This window comes from Haliotis rufescens, unplaced genomic scaffold (genome assembly GCF_023055435.1).
Source record: "Haliotis rufescens isolate VD_foot unplaced genomic scaffold, xgHalRufe1.0.p SCAF_1, whole genome shotgun sequence".
In the NCBI taxonomy this organism is placed as follows: Eukaryota; Metazoa; Mollusca; class Gastropoda; order Lepetellida; family Haliotidae; genus Haliotis; species Haliotis rufescens.
The window spans coordinates 18282422-18305645 of record NW_025963779.1 but is presented as its reverse complement, the minus strand read 5'-3'; the positions used below and the strand labels follow the sequence as shown (position 1 = coordinate 18305645).

The window sequence follows — 23224 nt, the reverse complement described above, 5'->3', positions numbered from 1 at the left end:
TCTTGGATGATACCTACTTATCTAGAGCGGCAGGCAGACGGGCTTATACTTTTTTCCACTAGAGACATTCCCTCATTTGTAGCTACTTCAACGAAATATCATGTTTCACTGGACCATGTTTTTTGCTGCCTTTGCAAGTTCCTCCTTCTGTTCGGTCGTGCGGGAATAGCCAGCACCTGCCCGTGCCAGTCAACTACGGCAACCAGAGCACTTGACAGAGATCTTAATACCTCCTATATTTCTGCTTGACTTTCACAAACACCCGCTACCTGATTGACAAGGAGCGGTTTTTTTCAACCTGGAGAGCTGAAATTGTGTGTACTGCATTGATACACTGATAAGACTGGTTTAAGGTTCATAAAGCAAAGCAAAAGTTAACTTACTATGTTTTTTACGATCAATGTCAATACAACCACTGGTCCTGACAGTGTTACAGGAGATCAGTCTGTCATACACATATGCAACGCACACCTTAGCCTACATCTGGCATCCAATCACAAAGCATTGATGATTTATAATTGTGTCGGGGGAATATGTTCAAACGAAATGATTACTTTGCATGATCTGAGACTCAAAAGTGAGTGAGTTGGGTTTAACGCCGCTTTTAACAGTATTCCAGTTATATCACGACGTGTCAGCTTAATGTGGGAGGAAAGCCCTAGAAACCTAGAAATATAATCGGGGCGAACCGGGATTCGAACCCACATTCATAGATTTCTGGCGTGCCCAAGGGACGCAACTCTGCACAGCCACCCGTGCCCCCTAAGACTCAAGATATGATATTGAAGGTCAGGTCAGTTAATTTAGGGTACACATTCACCACCTCCGCCCCCACCCCCATTCTTCATATGAATATGAACTGGATATCATTTGACAGAATTCATTTATAGCATATCACATTGGTGTTGAGTGACTCCTCTGTTACAGACTGGATATTAAAAGAACATAATATATTAATAATAAAATAATATTGTCTCCCAACAAATTAATTTACAATTGTAGTACCAAAATAAAAAAACAACATCGATGGTTAAAATGTAAATTGTAAATACAATAATTCTTTTCTCCTAAATACTATACGGCGGTAATTTCTGCCTAATATTTCTAATCACATGTTTCGTTAGGGAAGCGTAGCAAGAACCAAATGAAGAATTCCAATGCCAACACAAAACATCATGGGTCCATTTCATCCCCCGAGGTGTGACTGATACCTTCTAAAGCCGTCTCCCAGAAATTTGAAGTTCAAAGTACAGCAACTGCCATGGCTGTATGTTAAATGTGGCTAACTGGAACCACGTGGGGATTCAACTCTGGTCTTGCTTTTAAGGTTTGTGTTCTGGTTAGAATGGCATTAGTTTGGCTTCACATCTGTAAGTATTCAAATTCATTTATATACAAATTCCACCTAGGAATAGGTTGGTAGCCTCAAGATAAATCCATTTTACACATCACACGGGTTGGAATAAGTAGTTGGGAACTTGTGCGGGGGATTAGAGGATGTTGCCAAACAACTCACTCAGACCAGCATCAGTTGGATGCAGTCATTCCATCAGCGTTCAGTGAAGCATGCAAACCTTGTTCACACCTCACCAGCCATGTGGATTTGTTGTTATGACATGATGTCTACTCTCCATAGAAACATAGAATTTTGGTGTTGAGGTGTATTTCTGTAGGAAGGAGCAGTGAACTCGGTGTGCTGTTTGGGTGTGTGGTTAAGACACAGTTATTCATAGAAATCCAGACTTTATACTGCTGTGTTAGTGTTAGTGTTAGTGATCAAACTTTCTTGGTAAAGTACAAATTCTTGTACTAAACAAAGGGTGATTATTTGGAGAGGTGAGATGAAATTAGGTTTAACATGACATTTAAGATTGTTTAACTTATATAGCATTGTGTATGCATGTGCGTGGCTACTGGTCCTAGTCCTGGCCTATGTCCGGATCCGTTTTATAGTGCTAGCCTACTGAGATACCATGCCACTATTTAACATGGCTACCCCACTCAGACTCATTTTCCTGACTCTGAGACGACCAGTCCTTGTTTTATGCCCTTAATGCCGAGTGCCAGGCAGAGTAACAACAAGAGCCACCTTTTAACCTGTTTTGGCGTGATGCTGCTAGGGGATCGAACTACTGACCTTCTGCACTCAAGTATCTTGCTGCTAAGGGTTCTTTCAGGACCACAATGTTTCATCTTGTAATGCATGAGGAGTTAAAGGAGTTTGACTCGACCAGGTCGGCCGTATTTGTAACAAAGGTGCCCTTCTATCAAGCGGTTGAAGTTAGTTCAGGTCAGATACCCTTCTATCAAGCGGTTGAAGTTAGTTCAGGTCAGATACCCTTCTATCAAGTGGCCGAAGTTAGTTCAGGTCAAATACCCTTCTATCAAGCGGTTGAAGTTAGTTCAGGTCAAATACCCTTCTATCAAGTGGCTGACGTTAGTTCAGGTCAGATACCCTTCTATCAAGTGGCTGAGGTTAGTTCAGGTCAGATAGCCTTCTATCAAGTGGCTGAGGTTAGTTCAGGTCAGATACCGTTCTATCAAGTGGCTGAGGTTAGTTTAGGTCAGGTAGCCTTCTATCAAGTGGCTGAGGTTAGTTCAGTTCAGGCCTGTTACGGGAAACGGTTATTTAAATAATCCTCTATGCTGGCTGTTTCCATATCAAGTGTTTTGGCCTAGTGAAATTGAGATGTTCTTATCAAATTAAGTTCAACACATTTATTTCTAGATTAAACTAAATAATACCATCTGGCTGGCAGATGTGGCCTGATTATGGGGAGTACAATCAGTAGTGACAGGGATAACCACACCTTTAAGAGAGAGAGGCAGTTTTGGGATAGCCCAGCAAGTGGAAGAGGGAAGAGGCAGATAAGATAGTCTTGTTCTAACCTACGAGAAGATGTCGTATAGTATTGTCCATGGGAAGACGTACATACGTCCTTGGTTTATGTGAATGAAACAATTGGGACATAAACAAGTGATTAGAAAGGATGCACTTGGCGGCGGTCTCGTTCTGCAAGAGTATTGACAGCAAGTGCTATAACTGGATCTGGTAAACAGTGTTAAGCCCTAATCCCTCTGAATCCCATCAGTTAGAGGAGACTTTTATGTTGGTTCAATGTACTGCATGAAAGTGCATTGTAATTATTTTAAGCATTATCGTGATTTTAAAACATTCATGCAGCGTACACTGTTTAGCATTCGCCAACAGTTTGGTCGTCTTTTCACAAATCACCTTTTTAATGTAAGTCTCCACGGCCTCTTTATATGTTTAAGCCTTTATTTGTGTAATGTTGTCGTACGGCTGATGAAATTCTAATTGGATTTGCACCTGTGTTTGTTGTGATGTGATTATTTTCACCCATAACTAAACGTTTTAACCTCTAACATCAGAACAGAAGGGTGGATATTTGTATTCTTTGCCTTGGTAGGCGTCCATGGTAGAATAGAAGACGGCGATACCTACCTTGTTCATCATATGGCGCACATGCTGTATCAGGTCGACCTTCGTCACAAAGTCACCTTGTAGTAGAGTGGATGATGATATTTTATGTCTTTGCGACGTAATATTCTGGCTACCTGAATGAGTGCACACTTACTTTTGTCCTTGAGCATATTGATATCAGTTCTGAGTAACGGCAGGATTAAGATAATCTGTAACTGTTAGAATGAGAGTGATGAGTGTCTTAGATTTTAATTTTGCAGTGATAAGACTGAAAATGTTTTGAAAGTCAATGATTATATTAATAGTAACCACAATTGCCCAATAACCTTGTTTGACCTGTTACCATAGCAGCAGTCTTGATAATGAATGGCTGTTGTCACTGACCAGCTGTCTTCACCATGATCAATATTGACCCATATTAATCACTTGACCACGGTCGATGATAGATCTCTTCATCATTGCCTCTGTAGCTGGCACCATGGCGGGGACAGAGGGCCCTTTCAGCTGCCCAGTTGATCCGCTCTTCGGCCTGTCACCGGCCAGGTCAGCTACAGTCAACAGAACATTTATACATACAGAATATGCTCAGATTCCTGTTTGCCTACACCCTGACCAACAGTCCCTTCCGTCTCTTATTAGCTTCCCTGTTTTCTTGAGTTGCAGGGGGCACTGGTGGCCCAGTCGTCTAAGGCGCCGCGATTCGCTGTGCAGAGTTGCGTCCCTTGGGCACGCCAGAAACCTATGATTGTGGGTTCGAATCCCAGTTCGCCCCGATTATGTTTCAGCACCATACCCGTGCTCGTGGGTTTCACCGAAGTGGTAAACGTCTTAGACCTGCATCACTTCGGGCTTTCCTCCCACATTAAGTTGACACGCCGTGATATAACTGGAATAATGTTAAAAGCGGCGTTAAACCCAATCACTCACTCACTCTTGAGTTGCTAACAAAGACCCTTAAAACAGTTAGCCCATGTGAATGTCTGTTCTTTCCCTTGTCTGTCTCTTGAAAGCCTTTTTCCAAGCCCCTTCCCCTTTTAAGCCCCGTCCTTAATCACTATTCAGTCATTCCCAAGGCCATTTTCAGAACCTTCCATCATCCCTTCCCAAGCCCCTTTTCAGTCCCATGCCAAGTCCCTTTTAGTTCCTTACCAAGTTCCGCTTCAGCTTCTTACCGGGGTAGAATAGGTCTTCAGCAACCCATGCTTGCCGTAAAAGGCAAATTTGCTTGTCGTAAGAGGCGACTAACGGGATCGGGTGGTCAGGCTCGCTGACTTGGTTCATGCATGTCATCGTATCCCAGTTACGTGGACCGATGCCATGACGTCAATAACTGGATTGTCTGGTCCAGACTCGATTATTTACAGACCGCCGTCATATAGCTGTAATATTGCTGAGTGCGGCGTTAAACAACAAACAAACAAAACAAACCTTACCAAGTCCGTTGTCTCATTCCTGTCATTCAGTCCTTAATTGTTAGCATGGTACAGGATGTGTCCTTCACGGTTATATTGAGTTTTATACAGATTGTCTCTGTTCGCTGTTCATTGGGGCAACAGGTTAGCACAATGGACAATGGTCAATGACTTTCAAATACTTCAACTGTTCGTTACACCTTCAAGATTCATTCAATGAAGACCAGTAATGACGTAAAGAAACATCATATTGTGAGTCTTCATCAAACAAACCTCAGAACAGACATACTACATACCAAAGTCCCTCCCTCCACACCGACTCCCAAGAGGTTCCAATGACATCCGACCGCCTCCGTGGTCCAGTGGTAGAGCGTCCGCCTGGAAACCGGAAGGTCCGGGGTTCGATCCCCGGACGCGTCATACCAAAAGACGTTTAAAGATGGTCCTTGTTGTTAACCTGCCTGCTCGGCATTAAGGGGTTAAAACAAGGACCGGTCGGCTCGGAGTTTGGTCGGTTCGGAGTACCCTGTGTCTGAAGTGGTTATTCATGTTAATAAGCTGCATGGGATCCCATTTGGGTAGCACCATAAAATTGGGATTAGTCCGGACTAATGCAAGCAGCACCTCATTACTGTAACTCTGCCAGAGGAATTATTACGACTCTGGTGCGGACAACACACGTTAGTAGAGAACAAGCACACTAAGCCTTCATTATACACCTCTACAGCTATACCATGGGCAGCTGTCCAGTCAATGTCCGGCACGACAGCATGTGATTAATAAACAGATTCATAATTAACAGATTCATAATTAATTCATTATTAACATATCGACGTAATTCATAATTAACATATCGATTTTAGTTTCACCAAATTCAGTGAATGCACTATCCTATCACTTGATTGTCTGGCCAAGGCTCGATTGTCAACAGGTCGTATGACAGGAGTAATGCGGTGCACTTTAAGCAACATATTGTTACTTTTTTTGTGGTGGGTTCTATTGGTAGAGCAGGACATGCTAACCCTTTTCAAGAACGTCTGGTGTCATCACTGATTTTCAGTGACCCATTGATATATTTTTCACCTCTATTTTGTCTTTTAGCGAATGGAATCTATTTCGGCAGATAATCGAGACTTATTATTCTCTGGCGTTGACATATATTTACACAGTGTCCAATACATATAGTTATGGCTGCGGCTGAAGAAGGCCATGTCACAGACACCGAGCAAACATATGAAATAATAAATCAAACCCTATATATCTGAGTATATAGGATAGTGTGTCATTGTTTGTTTCGGTTGAGCCCCAGTTTGTTGTTGTGCCATGTTTCCGCCCAAGCTCTCTGGAAGACAGGGGGCAAACAAGAACAGCCTGTACATTAATGATCAATCTTTTCAGCAATAACACGTCTTGATGCCACTGTAGGTCACACAGAATGGTCTTCACACACGGTGGCCAAAGTCCAAAGGTCACTGGCAATTCATGTTAAGATGATTTAGGTATGCAATAGCTACATTAACGGGTATTTGTATAGATGATATGTCTACAGAGAGATCTATCAAGAAGGATAACGCAGAACACGAGGCTATCAAGCAGCCAGTGCAACTTGTCGCAAGCTCGCTGACTTGGCAGGTCGTCGTAACTGTGTTGCATTGATCGATATTCATGATGTTAATCACTGGATTGTTTGGCACAGACTCCGTTTTTCACAGACTGCAGTCTCATAGCTGGAACATTGCCGGTGCGGCATTAAACAACAAATTATTGCTTGTGGCAAAGTCGAGGTGGCTTCCAGAGGTACGTTCAGCGGGAACGCCAGGAACGTTTGATCACTTGATGCTTTCCTCCGACACTAAGCTGACATGCTGTGATATAACTGGAATACTGTTAAAGCGACTTTAAACCCGGCTCACTTACTCACTCCCTCAATACTTGATGACTGAAAATGTCAGTACATGTTTTGCGTTCAGCTCGCTCTGGACATACCTGTTGACCATCAGAGTCTCAGTCCTATCAGGTACTTAAACAATTGGGTCAGAAAATCAGGTTGAAAAAAAATATACACATATAAGAAAATGTACAATAAATTCTCTACACCTAGTGATTTCCCATAACATTTAGAACATACGGGAAGAATGCAAAAAGCCTTTTGTTAATTTGGGGATTTGAGTTTGAGTAAAAAAATAGAACATATATTAAAAATGTATTTGACCTACAGAAGTAAAAGCTGCAATAATTGTTCTGAGCAATACGCAAATGTGCTTGTTGTTAAAAATCAAATTATATTTCAGATGTTCCTGAATTTAGCTGCCTTGTATAAGGTGTCATCATCGGGGTTTGTTAGAATACGGCTTTCTCTTTCACCGTTTCCTGAAGTATTCCCCCAACAAGCCTAGAGACAGTGTATGGCCGAGAACACCTGTCAACTTGCTAGAATGTGTTTTTGTATTATAACAGATATTGACTATGGTTGACAGCTGGTACTGGTTATTTGTTAGACATTTTCAAATACTGACGTCACATTAGTCACATTACGGTATCAGAAGGTTGTTGGAATTGATCTTGAAACTATATCTGCCTCAGGTGCGGAATGTCACAAAAACCTGTTTGATGATTTACAGGATACTGTTTCGTGAACGTAATATAGTTTAAATGAAAAGTAGTATTGCAGAATACAAAATTTTGATTTCAGACTTATGGACTATGATATCTAATTATTATAGATTATGTCAGATTTTATAAATGTTCGGGTGTGATAGGTCTTCAGTTTCATTGTTTAGTGAAATAATCTCAAAGATATGAGATGTCATATAAAAATTAGTTACAGCTTAAAGAATGAATGATAATGAATGTCTGGCCATTTTCAAACTGAAACTTGCTGAATCCACATGAACCAATAACAAACGAGCAGGAAGGCAAATTCAACACATTCATATTAATTTCTGCTGTATATGATGCTGACAAAATTTACTATTCTGTCTTACAGGCCCCTGATACAAATATATATCAAATACAGCCCATGCAAGTCTATAATGTTTAGCAAGTCTAGATCACTACAGAAAATGAAGAGAGTCACTGGGCTCCTTTTTATTATAGTTTAATTAAGATAACTGAACAACTGTTTTTTTCTGTACGATATGTTCATTTCAGAGACTAGATGTTAGTCTAAAAAATTACGTAAGAGGTCCTTTTGGATTTAATTAAACTAAAATTGATGTAAATAATTATAAATAAACTGCCGGGCATAAGAAAGTATCAGCCATGTTTGATTTGGAACCATGCTAAAAGTGACATGTAAGAAATGGTTATTTAAAGATGATGTATTTGATATTGGTGTCATAGGTAATATTCATGCATCATATCTATGAGTATTTCAAAACAAACGACTGTTTTCAGCCTAACAGCGTTTGCGATTTTGTTGTCAAATCCAATTTTTATGTGTATACCTACTTTTCCCAGACACGTTACTTGACACTACAATAATACACTGTCAATGCAGACGGTACCATCCCAGTGACATCCTTCAGGGTAACAAATGTCCCGAGAATTTCATCATTGATTATATGATAATGTCCGCTTAATGTATTGACGTCAACAAAAAGTGATATACCAGAAAGTTTCTCAACTAACAGTCCGCATTAATAGGGTTCCATTGTATATATAAGGAGTGAATCTACATGTGACATTGAACAATTAGGAAATATGAAAGTCTTATCAGCTTTGAAAATATGTTTCAAATTCAAATTATAGATATGATGGACAAGTTGGAAGTAGAAATTAACGAGAAGTTTACGATTTCAATCTGTTTCACTGTGCATGAAAAAGTTGAGGTGAAGACTGTCATCAAGTTTGCTGTGGTATGTTAAGAGGCAACTGAGTGGTCGGCTGTGTGTGGGGAGGAAGGTATACGCTCACGCAGGCAGAGATAGTCCCAGCTCTCTGATCACTGAACAGCCTCCCTCCCTTCACAGTCGAGGGGCCTTCCTTCCAACCCTTGCGGTGAAGGAGAGCTCGTTCCCACCTGATTTGAGCGTAGCTGCTGCATTGCAAGCCGCCTGAGATCAGTTCGGGGATGTAAAGCATCGATTGAACAGCGATGGCATTTGGAAACAGTACCGTAGCCACCTATGTCATTTGACAGTGGGGACTTTGTCGGGAGAGTTGTCAGTACTGTTGGTTCAGTAGTGCTACTTTTTGGAGTATGTCTGGCCATTTTCTACTGTGTTGTGGTTCCAGGAACAGTAATAGAGAGAAGGAGGGGGGAAGTTATCCCTGCGTTGTCTCTCCTTGTCTCTCTTGTGTGGAGGATACTCTTCAACAGGTAGGGAACACGGTCGTCACTGGTCCTCAATGTATCCATATGAAATGTCAGTCGTATAAGATTGAAAATTAATGAATTAGATGCAAATTAGAACATGTCAATATTCTTTTTTTTGTCACGTGACAAAATTGATGAAAGATTTGTCACATGGATGTAATGATTAATGAAAATTTGTAGCTTTTGAAAATATTTGTTTTGTTTTCTATATCCCAAACCCTAATTCCATATTTAGAGATAAATAAGTGCATTACGATCACAGCAGCTATAGTTAAATGCAGTGAAGTGTAAATCGGTGTGTTATCAATGTGGACATTTAAATCCTGACGAGATCAACATGTGGTTATGTGGGTAATCAAATAAAATTGTGCAGAATCAATCATAAAGGCAACAAAGAACACTCTCGCTGACATGGACTAAGTGGTCAGACCACTGCCATCTCTGATGTGCATCTGTTTACAGTGACATAATGTAGCAGGTAATATGTATATTAGGTGCCGACGGCTGCTTGTTAACGTAACAGGAATGTACCTCGTCAATAGCACTAGCCGCGACACCAATAATCACATAGACAGATATTGATCATCATAGGGCAGTACACAGACTGCCATATGTATATAATAGATATGCAGTCATCTGCAGTATAATGACATCCATTGCATTTAGCGTGGTAGCGTATCCTTCTGTGCCCTTTGTAACGGACAGGCTCTGTTTGATGCATCTAGCTTGAATGACGTCAGTGGGCAATTGAGGGTGAAAGCAAATTTCTCCACAGTGTTCTGGAGTATGAAATTGAAGTGCGTTATGGCAGAGCCTCTTTGGCTTTGTTTGGCTTGGTTTTATTTGTTTGTGATGCATTATTTTATGCATGAGCAGATTTGACTATCATCATGATAATAATGTGATAATATATTCCAGTTTTGTGTGATGCCATATGGAGCCCTTATGCACAACTCCTCAGTAAATATGATAATGTATTATTGCCATTATGGGTAATTATGATTATTGTTATGAGCAACAGGTCATGATCATAGTAATGTAATCATTATGATGATCATATTCCTCATCCACACATTTTATGTAGCAATTTTTAATTTTAAAAGTTTGTATAAAATCTTTGATTAAATACCAGCTACAGAATATGTTAATTCACAGGGGTTCAGCTTTGCTGTGTTGCAATCCAACACACCCAGGGGCCAACATGGTTAGCATGTGATGCTGCATGTGTGTGTTCGCTATAGTGTCACTTTGACTATAAGAGTCTGTGGAGTATGGCCAATAACAACCTACATGCACTACTGTTTGGCTCAATCCTATTTATTCAATAGAGAGTCAACTATTATTATGGTATTATTACACCTGGGCACTAGGTAACACTATATTTAGGTGTTCTTTGGCCGACTTGGAGCAAGTCTAGAAATATCACTTCAAGGGATGCAATTTTTACAAATTATTACAATTGTGCATGATAATTTGAATACTATAATAGCATAATACAATAGTGTTAATGTGTAAAAATCATATTAAGCCATGTCACATTACATTTCTTTCGATCCAGAAATTCACTTGCCATTCTGAATGTGCATTTTAACTAAAACTGATGTAACTATATCTCATTATGCAAAGTTATTAAGATATTTCATATCAACCATAACATGGTTAAAGTAGGAAAGATTTTACGATAACCCAAAGGGGAGTTGATTCAACTTCTGCAATAAACAGTTTCTCATGATGTCTTCATTACACACCAGTAAAATTGTTTTATGTATTCTGTATTATTTTTGCACTGAGCAGCCTGGGCTTGTGGACTGACAGTAGTACTGGAATAAACTTATCTATCAATAGAGATGTTCATGACAAGATGTTGCCAACTTTTGATTTAAGTATCTAAATACTGTGCTAAAAAAATAATAATAATTTTTTGAACATATTTTTAAAGTTTAAGTATTTGTTTTAATTATCATTTAATTACATTCCAGGACATTAAGTTAAAACATCAAACCATAGAATAACCAGTCTCGATTATGCAACGAAACAGATTCTGTTGGGAGTAGGAGGCAAAATAGCAGGGAAAATTATAGGAATGGATCACTGAAAATCAGTGATGACACCTGGTGCTGAAACTTGCAATGTTTGTGAGATACATTAAAAACAGAGCATTGGAGTCTGTGACACATTTTACTGCCTTTTTATTTTATTCCCACGCCCTCATTTGAATAAAATCCTAGAAAATCTTTAAGAAGATAAGTGAGATTGTCTAGCCTTAGTATGACTGTCATGGTATTAAGTTCTGCACACAATAATATTTGTTTTACACAGTGAGAGGGTCAAAATGATTTTTTTTGGCCAAAAACACACAAAATGACATATCGTTTATTTCACTTGCATCCCTGACATTTTTATCACATAAGTAATTAGTTGTCAGGAAAACTCATTTAAACAAATATGTTAAGAAAAGAAATGACAAGGTTTTTTATATGCCAACATTGGTGAAGATCACTTTGACAAAAATAATAATCCAAGGGAATTTTATATGACTAACACAGATATTTTACTAATGACAAATTGATCTTTTTGTATCACCTTACTGATCCAAATCAAACTTTAAGAATCTTAAACAATTGTGTACAATTCATTTATTATTATTATATTTTTTCAATGTACCAATATCTATAAGCCAAAAAACAAAAAGCCTGGCTCTGTGCACTTTGGTCGGGAACTCTATAGCACAATATGTTCACTTACTATCAATAAATGCATAATTTGTGAGGAGGTTTTGTACACAAAAACTAGAAATGACTTATGCTTTAACATTGATATTAATAAGAAGTTTGTGAATTATGTCCTTAGTTCCGATATGATTTGAAGAGATGTGCCAACACTAGGAATCAATGTTCTCATCTATCATTACGACCACTCATTACATAAAGTACCAATTTGAGGAAATGACTGCCATTAGCCCGGCAAATGTGAAAAATAATGTTTCACACATCTCTAAACCATCCCTCGTGACAACCTCAGCCATATCTCGTCCCAATCTTCACGACCAGCACTCCTTGGAGACTCAATTCACAAATTACCTCACAGAAATTAAAAGGCTTCTGTGTCGTATCTTGACAAGTTATTTGATGTTAATGCTAAATTTGATTAGTGGTTTATTCCCGCCAGTGCAATACTAACTCTCTTGGTAGGCACAGATTTCTACACTTTAACTAACGCTAGCAGAATAGTACTACAAATGTGGTATAGTCTATTATTTGACTGATTATTGTATCATCTAATGTACATTTCATAGCTGTCTGCAGGGAAGCAGATATCAGAGGATTGTAGGACAAAATATCCCTTGTATATTATTTATACGGCTAGACACTTTTATTACGATGTGGAATCAGTTTGTTGGTTTAAGGTTTGATCAGGATGAGATGGCTTTCAAGGCTCCTGTGACAGTATTCAAAGGGTGTGTTAAGAAATACTATCCTTGTGTTGAACATTGATTTTGAGGGGGATCTTCTGTGACATTTTCATAAATAATTGATCTTATTTTTACTTCATCAAGATGTTGAAAATGATAGCCTACATCAAATCAAGTAGGGTATCTTTTTCATGTCGGATCTGATCAATAATCCTGAATGAATGTTTTATTGATATATACTACTCAATGTTTGCTAAGGTTTCTGATACACACAAACAGGGAACTCCATCAACTGAATATTGTTGTCTTTTGTAACAATCAGCATCTCTGAATCATGGTGGTAAAGGAGTGAAGATTTGTTATGTGAGATTTGTTTCACCTGTTAGTTGAAGCGACAGGAAATTTGGACTCACAACACTCGTCATGATACACACAACACACATCATGATACACACAACACTGTCATGATACACACAACACACGTCATGATACACACAACACACATCATGATACACACAACACTGTCATGATACACACAACATGTGATACACACAACACACGTCATGATACACACAACACATGTCATGACACACACAACACACAACATGTGATACACACAACACTGTCATGACACACACAACACACAACATGTGATACACACAACACTGTCATGACACACACAACACACATGATACACACAACACACGTCATGATACACACAACACACATCATGATACACACAACACATGTCATGATACACACAACACACGTCATGATACACACAACACATGTCATGACACACACAACACACATCATGACACACACAACACATGTCATGACACACACAACACACATCATGATACACACAACACATGTCATGGCACACACAACACATGTCATGACACACACAACACATGTCATGACACACACAACACATGTCATGACACACACAACACATGTCATGACACACACAACACATGTCATGATACACACAACACATGTCATGACACACACAACACACATCATGATACACACAACACACGTCATGACACACACAACACACGTCATGACACACACAACACACGTCATGACACACACAACACACATCATGACACACACAACACACATCATGATACACACAACACATGTCATGACACACACAACACATGTCATGATACACACGACACACGTCATGATACACACAGCACTGTCATGATACACACAACACACGTCATGATACACACAACACACATCATGATACACACAACACTGTCATGATACACACAACACACGTCATGATACACACAACACACATCATGATACACACAACACACGTCATGATACACACAACACACGTCATGATACACACAACACACATCATGATACACACAACACACGTCATGATACACACAACACACATCATGATACACACAACACACATCATGATACACACAACACACATGTCATGATACACACAACACACATGTCATGATACACACAACACACATCATGATACACACAACACACATCATGATACACACAACACACGTCATGATACACACAACACTGTCATGATACACACAACACACATCATGATACACACAACACACGTCATGATACACACAACACACATCATGATACACACAACACACGTCATGATACACACAACACACATCATGATACACACAACACACATCATGATACACACAACACACATGTCATGATACACACAACACATGTCATGATACACACAACACATGTCATGATACACACAACACATGTCATGATACACACAACACATGTCATGATACACACAACACATGTCATGATACACACAACACACGTCATGATACACACAACACATGTCATGATACACACAACACATGTCATGATACACACAACACACATCATGACACACACAACACACATGTCATGATACACACAACACACATCATGATACACACAACACATGTCATGATACACACAACACATGTCATGATACACACAACACACATCATGACACACACAACACACATCATGATACACACAACACATGTCATGATACACACAACAATGTCATGATACACACATGATACACACAACACATGTCATGACACACACAACACACATCATGATACACACAACAATGTCATGATACACACATGATACACACAACACACATCATGACACACACAACACACATCATGATACACACAACACATGTCATGACACACACAACACATGTCATGATACACACAACACATGTCATGACACACACAACACATGTCATGACACACACAACACACATCATGATACACACAACAATGTCATGATACACACATGATACACACAACACTCGTCATGATACACACAACACACGTCATGATACACACAACACTCGTCATGATACACACAACACACATGTCATGATACACACAACACACATGTCATGATACACACAACACACATCATGATACACACAACACATGTCATGATACACACAACACACATCATGATACACACAACACTGTCATGATACACACAACACACATCATGATACACACAACACACGTCATGATACACACAACACACATCATGATACACACAACACACGTCATGATACACACAACACACATCATGATACACACAACACACATCATGATACACACAACACACATGTCATGATACACACAACACATGTCATGATACACACAACACATGTCATGATACACACAACACATGTCATGATACACACAACACATGTCATGATACACACAACACACGTCATGATACACACAACACATGTCATGATACACACAACACATGTCATGATACACACAACACACATCATGACACACACAACACACATGTCATGATACACACAACACACATCATGATACACACAACACATGTCATGATACACACAACACATGTCATGATACACACAACACACATCATGACACACACAACACACATCATGATACACACAACACATGTCATGATACACACAACAATGTCATGATACACACATGATACACACAACACATGTCATGACACACACAACACACATCATGATACACACAACAATGTCATGATACACACATGATACACACAACACACATCATGACACACACAACACACATCATGATACACACAACACATGTCATGACACACACAACACATGTCATGATACACACAACACATGTCATGACACACACAACACATGTCATGACACACACAACACACATCATGATACACACAACAATGTCATGATACACACATGATACACACAACACTCGTCATGATACACACAACACACGTCATGATACACACAACACTCGTCATGATACACACAACACTCGTCATGATACACACAACACTCGTCATGATACACACAACACTCGTCATGATACACACAACACACGTTATGATACACACAACACACGTCATGATACACACAACACTCGTCATGATACACACAACACACGTTATGATACACACAACACACAACATGATACACACAACACACATCATGATACACACAACACACGTCATGATACACACAACACACATCATGACACACACAACACACGTCATGATACACACAACACACGTCATGATACACACAACACACGTCATGATACACACAACACACGTCATGACACACACAACACACATGATACACACAACACACATCATGATACACACAACAGTGTCATGATACACACATGATACACACAACACTCGTCATGATACACACAACACACGTCATGATACACACAACACACATCATGATACACACAACACACGTCATGATACACACAACACACGTCATGATACACACAACACACGTCATGATACACACAACACACGTCATGATACACAATCATGTTATTCACTTTGACACTTGTTGCAGCAATACTGTATGGCTGTGCACGTGGTCAATGCCCCAAAGTAAATCTGAGTACTATGTGATCCTTGCTTAGAGACTAGTTGATTACAATATTTTCTAGCTATTAGTAGACATCTATTCATATAAAAGAAATAGATATGTCATAACGTCCTCCACATTGAGATTATCACAGATTAGTAGACCATATTGAAAAAAGAAAGTGCTTCGCCAATTGTCACAAATTGTGAAGCTATGATAATGCCAAGTCCTGAAGAAAAGACTAAATTTATCACAAAATTTTCTTTTCCGCTTTATAGTCCAGTCAGGACAAGTGGAGATTTAGATAAAATGTACATAAGATTAGATTATGTAAATAACCCAGTCAATCCAAAGTGTTCAGGGGTCAAAGGGTATTCACCTTATAGTGTACAGTGCTTTCATTGGGTTTAGTGGTCAGGTTGACAGTATCACAGTCATCTCCAGTGTTGTACTGGGGAACAGACAATCTGTTTGGCTGGTTTGTCAAAGTTGTTTGATGTGACAATCTATAATAGAATAAGTATAAATGAGTGAGTGAGTTGGATTTAACACCGCTTTTAACAGTATTCCAGTTATATCAGGCATGTCAGCTTAATGTGTAACGAAAGCCCCAAGTGATGCAGGTCTTAGACGTTTACCACTTCGGTGAAACCCACAAGCACAGGTATGGTGCTGATAAACCTAGAAACATTATCAGGGCGACCTGGGATTCGAACCCACAATCATAGGTTTCTGGCGTGCCCAAGGGACGCAACTCTGCACAGCGAATCACGCCGCCTTTGACGACTGGGCCACCCGTACCCCCTAAATTAGTATGAAGATCATTGATTTGTGGTGAAATAGTTAACAACATATGTAATAATTGCAAGTGGTGTATTTATCAGATTGCCATAGTAAATATAGTAATTTGTATGTATAATCATTGAAATCTATAAAAAAGCATTTCAAGTACTTCTTGGTTTGAAACTTGATCTGACATATAACGTTGTGACTTGAAAAAAAATAATTCTGATGATGCAGTGGACTTGATGATGGAGGTTTGTGGTCAGTGAATGACAGTCTCCATGTCCCCGTTGGTGCCATGTGCAGGGGGAAAGTCTCTGTGTCGGTCAGTGCTTGGGGACTCTGTGTCAGCTGACATGTCTCATGACAGGTTGTGAAAATGGCACATCCCCGCTGAGCAGATTAGCGTCACTTACTGTTCCGTGAGCAGCCCATTCAGACATCTGCATGCTCCGGCTACAGTGACCCCACAGAGCATTGCATGTTGATGAGGAGGCAAGGGGAGTTAATTCCGCTGTGTGGGTGGAATGCATTACCCTGTGTTAAGCTTCTGGAGCAGATGAAGGGGAGACTGGGGCATCACAATCTGAGGGGGCAGGTCTAAGAGTGGTTTTAAAGTGACAGGATTCGTTTTTTAAGCCTTCAGTACAGACATGATGGTCAGGAAGGCTATAGGATGTTGTCAAAGGAAACAGATATTTCCATCAAGGTTACTGTTGCTCTGAGTTGTGTTGGGGCCAGCTGTGTCAGAACATTACAGATTCTTTTACGATTTCTTTCATTATTCAGCAGACATTTTAATCTCATCACATTTGCTAAGGACTGATATTTAGTCATCTTTAGTCATAGGTGGTCCTTATCAAATGTTGAGTAGTATATATCCATTTTCACAAAACAATCGATAAGTAAACTGTATCAAATGAAATATAGCATGACTATACGTATCAAAGTGTAGCGTCCATACAAAATATCTGAGTCCTGTGATGGGATTCGAACCACAATCTTCTGATCCAAGGTCGGCACCTATAATAGAGGCGACTAATAGTGTAGTCAGACTCTGTGACCTGTTTGATATTATGTCATTGTACACCATTTTGAGTATCATCGTTTCAGTTTCAGATGTCAATCACTACATTGCCTAGTCCAGACTTGATTATTTACAGACTGCCGTCATAGAGCAACACACCCAGTCTAAGCGTAGAAGAGGGATTTCCATGTTTGTGATCAGTGCTAACTGCGCAAAGGATGTGTGTTGTAACTACCAGTAACTTAATATGTATGACACTGCTGTTGACCTTAGCAAGCCGGGAGTAGCCATGCAAATTATATAGATGACACACGTAATTGTAATGAGACTGTCGTGCTTGCTAATAAGCAAGAGCATCCGACTGATTGAACGATTGTCATGGGCTGCCGAGCCACAGGGAAGTCAAGGCGCAATCATGAACACTTGATGAGGTAGTGGGTGACACACGAAAACCAAAATGCAAGATTGATTATATACATTGTATGTACATGTTGTGCATGGACAACTAAACACCTTCCATTCGAAACAGAAGATTTTCGTCCCTAGTACCCACATCAGTGTCTGCGGTTGCACAGCATTGCCACAGACTGTCACTCCTTTTACCAACCTCTATAGTCATCATATTCTTATTTTATTAACAAATTTGAAAACAAAGGGGCGGTGAGGTAGCCTAGTGGTTATTGCTGGAATATTGCTAAAAGCTGGGTAAAACCACACTCACTCACTCACTCACTCACTCACTCACTCACTCACTCACTCACTCACTCACTCACTCACTCACTCACTCACTCACTCACTCACTCACTCACTCACTCACTCACTCACTCACTTACTCACTCACTGGAAAACAAAAGGTTTGCTTCATTTTTTTAACTCTGAAATAAAGTGACAAATGATGATATTCTTGTTAAGTCAAAACAATGACTTGTGTTTCGGGTATCTGAACTAATTCCTCAAGTATGTTATTAACTATAGTTCTCAAAAACACTCAGGCGGTTGGGTAGCCCAGTGGTTAAAGCTTTTGCTTGTCACGCCGAAAACCGGGGTTTGATTCCCGACATGGGTACAATGTGTGACGCGAATTTCTGGTGTCCCCCACCGAGATATTGCTGGAATATTGCTAAAAGCTTTGTAAAACCATGCTCGCTCACTCACTAAAAAACTCTTATAACATGAATATATTTTTTATGTTCGCTTATTTTATACATTTTGTATGTCTCCTATCTATTTTATATACAAGAAATAGTGTTAAGGAAAGCAGTACAACACATCCAGTAACATCAGGAAGAACAGCCTCCATTATGTCTACTGAAAATCATACTGGTTCAAAATGTATTCCAACCTGACGAAATGTTGTGAAGACAATGTAAAGATTTTAGGGCAATTAATACAAATTTAAAAGGAGAATGGATGCTAGATTTCTACCAACATGTATGATTTCCCTGTCTCTGCATGGCGGTATTTGATATATGGTCACATATATGGTAGCGAGTGGCTCATCTTGAAACTCTTTCATTTCTGTTGCATATATATATTCTGTAGCACATTTTTATTCATGATACATATAGAGAATAACTTATCTAGAATTACTAGGAATTACAGATTGTATGTGACATAACTTTGTTATAACATTTTCAACAATATTTCAAGGACAGATAATCCCTTAATTCTGAGTTGCAAGTTGGTAATTCTATGTGTTAGCTGTGGTCTTTTTTTAAAAATATAGAAAAATATGGGTTTCCAAACCTCAAGTTTAGACATCAGGTCAAGTTATTGTTGGCACAACATCTTTTGTGATGTCATGAACAATGGATGACATCATCTTTAATTATCTGCATCTCTGAGTTCATATGACATCACAAAGGGCCTCTTTGAGGACAACAATGGAACAGGTCTTTGAAAGGCATTTAGAAGTAATACACGTAAGGAAGAGAATATATGATGAATTCCCCTGATGAAGGAGTAAGCATAATCCGAAATGTTGTGTTCCTCATAATAAAGAAGTTGACATCCATATATTCTCTTCCTTAATAATGGAACAATTGGTACAAATTAGCCAATCAGCTTGAAGCAAAGAATATAATGCTCAGAGAGAATGACTGAAAATCATTTCCCCAATGTCCATGCCATTAATTTTAAGTACTTGTAATATCTTGACATGAGGATATGACAGTATTGCCAAACAAAAAAGAAGAAATTAGGAATCAATTTGATTTTGTTGTTCATCATATAGATTTAATTTGATGTTTTACAAATTTATTTAAAAAAAATATATTCAGACGTTTTATGTTCAGATTATATTTAGAGAAAGATCTTTCATGTACAGTATTATCACATGATTGTATCATACAATTGTACCTTTCAAATTGTCAACTGAAAGATCTTTCATGTACAGTATTATCACATGATTGTATCATACAATTGTACCTTTCAAATTGTCAACTGAATTAATTATTGGAGACTGATAAAACTAAAATATCTTAAATATATATAAATATATTGTTTAGATGGCCAGGCCCCTAACCATACCTACTCAACAAGTTAAGTTAAACATGCACTGCTTGATAGAAATAGCTGGAAAACTGCAAAGGACTATTTGAGCTAAAGTATGAGAGGCAGACATGTTTTCTAAGGTGGCCATCATATTTCCCTGCATACAGCTCCCAATTGAGTGAGTGTATACACTGGCCAGTTTGTGTATAAATAACATCAGTCAATGTCAGACTTCTATTCTGACAAGCTTGTTTGGGTGAGCACAGTTTTGATTTAGAAATATTTTCCATACAAGTCAAACAAACATGCTTTTGATTCATGTAAGATGTTAGTCGGCTGGTAGCAGACGTCAAACAGAATTCTCTCAGCTACATCTCTTGTTGTCTTCTGACGATGTGGTGAAAACATGAATGATATCAAGTTGTTGGGATAGTAGCATATTTACAGAATGCCATGGCAGTCAGCTGTTGTTGAAATGCTCACTTGTAAATAAGGTTTTATTGTTTTAAGCCAGCATCAGCATTTGTTTATGGATTGCAAGACAGCACCATTCTTTGTAATGTATCATAAGTAGTTATTTGAGAGTAGCAATTGAAACTAAAGACTTCTGTATATAAACAACACTTGCGTTATGGTTGCTGTGGATGAATTAAAAAAATAGATAATTCAGGTATTTCAGGTAATTGAGTATCAGATTAAGACCATTACAAATATGATCATTACGGTATGATGAAGAATATTATTTTTTCACTTTTCTGACTTGCCGCTGACACACATGACATTATTATGTGGTGAAGTTGGTTTGTTTTACGCTTCGGTCAATAATAACGTGTTATCTGTGATACAGTAATGACTTAGTGACGGAATGAAGCTGAATTATATTACAGTAGCAGTGGAGATCAATTGTGTTTCATTTCAGGGGAGACCTGTGAAGATTCGGGGTAGAATAGGTCTTCAGCAACCCATGCTTGCCGTAAAAGGCGACTATGCTTGTTGTAAGAGGCGACTAATGGGATCGGGTGGTCAGACTCGCTGGCTTGGTTGATGTATGTCATCGTTTCCCAAGTGCATTGATCGATGCTCATGATGTCAATCACTGGATTGTTCGTGTCCAGACTTGATTATTTACAGAACGCTGTCATATAGCTCAAATATTGCTGAGTGTGGCGTTAAACAAACAAACAAACAAACATTTCAGGAGATGTTTGTGTTGAGGATTTTGACTGTATTAATACTTCTCTGGTAAAATGGGAGGAATAGGCTAATGACCCTCTGAATGACTGACTGTCAGTGAGTTATTGCATCGCAATAACATAGTGTGTCAATCACTGGATTGTCTGGTCCGGACTCGATTATTTACAGACTGTTATCATATAGCTGCAGTGCTGCTGAGTACGGCATTAAACAACAAACAAACACAAACAATAACATAGTGATCAACTCTTTACTTCTTCAAGAGGCAACTCTTTACTTCTTAGAATATAAATAAAAGCAAAAAAGCTCTTTTCACTATCATTTAAAATCTCTGCTAAAAGCAGAATCCATTGTATAGTTCCGAATATATATAATAAGCATGTGTTAATTTTTTTTTTATCATTGCTATCAAATAGTGATGAAAGGTAGTCACCCAAGATTGTATAGCCCGCAGTTATAAATTACAAGCCATAAGTAATTATGGATTCTCTGTTTCAATTTTAGAAGTCACAAGTCACAGTTCGCTCTGAGTCGTGAGTAGGTCGGGGGGCATTTTATGTGTCCTTGGCAGAATAATGTTGGCTTCATGATCATATGAAGAAACATCAGCTGAGACAATCTATTATTGGAAAGACTTCGGTCACATAAAATAACACACCTGATTTTCATGCACTTAATTACGGAAGCCTTTTAGGGCCATTTGTTTTTTCTTTTTTACTTGAAATTTCAAGATGTTATGTTGAAATTTCAAGAAACTAAGTTGAAATTTTAATATTATAACTTGAAATTTCAACTTAGTATCTTGAAATTTCAAGAAAACTATAAAAAAAACAAATGACCCTGAAAGGCTTCCATATTTCACTCATCCATTGCAGATATCACAGTTTATTACACAGTGTTTAATACCTCGCATTGATAACATACACAAGTATTGTTGGTTGGTGTTGACTGAACACCATAAACTGGGCACTGTTTTGCTCTTTGATCAATAATCCATTCTACCTCAATACATATCATGCTCTCTGAATGCGATCTAGCGCAGTAGAGTGCCCAAACACATGATCATATGTTGTGTGTAAATTGTGTTTAACGCCGCTTTTAACAGTATTCCAGTTATATCACGGTGTGTCAGGTTAATGTGGGAGGAAAGCCCATAGTGATGCAGGTTTTAGATGTTTACCACTTCGGTATGGTGCTGACAAACCTAGA

General features: G+C 38.8%; 1 protein-coding gene across 3 annotated transcripts in view; it reads left to right on the top strand.

The window, feature by feature from the left end:
* LOC124150117 (high affinity cAMP-specific and IBMX-insensitive 3',5'-cyclic phosphodiesterase 8B-like) overlaps window positions 1–23224 on the top strand; it is a 263092-nt gene that overhangs the window by 166361 nt on the left and 73507 nt on the right. The window contains exon 1 of one of the 3 annotated variants that reach the window (XM_048392393.1): window positions 8832–9178. The exons of the other annotated variants lie outside the window; for them this stretch is intronic. Coding sequence (XP_048248350.1) covers window positions 9059–9178 — 120 coding nt within the window. The 5' untranslated portion in view covers window positions 8832–9058. Of the gene's footprint in view, window positions 1–8831; window positions 9179–23224 lie in introns of those variants that run through there. 3 annotated transcript variants of the gene reach the window in all.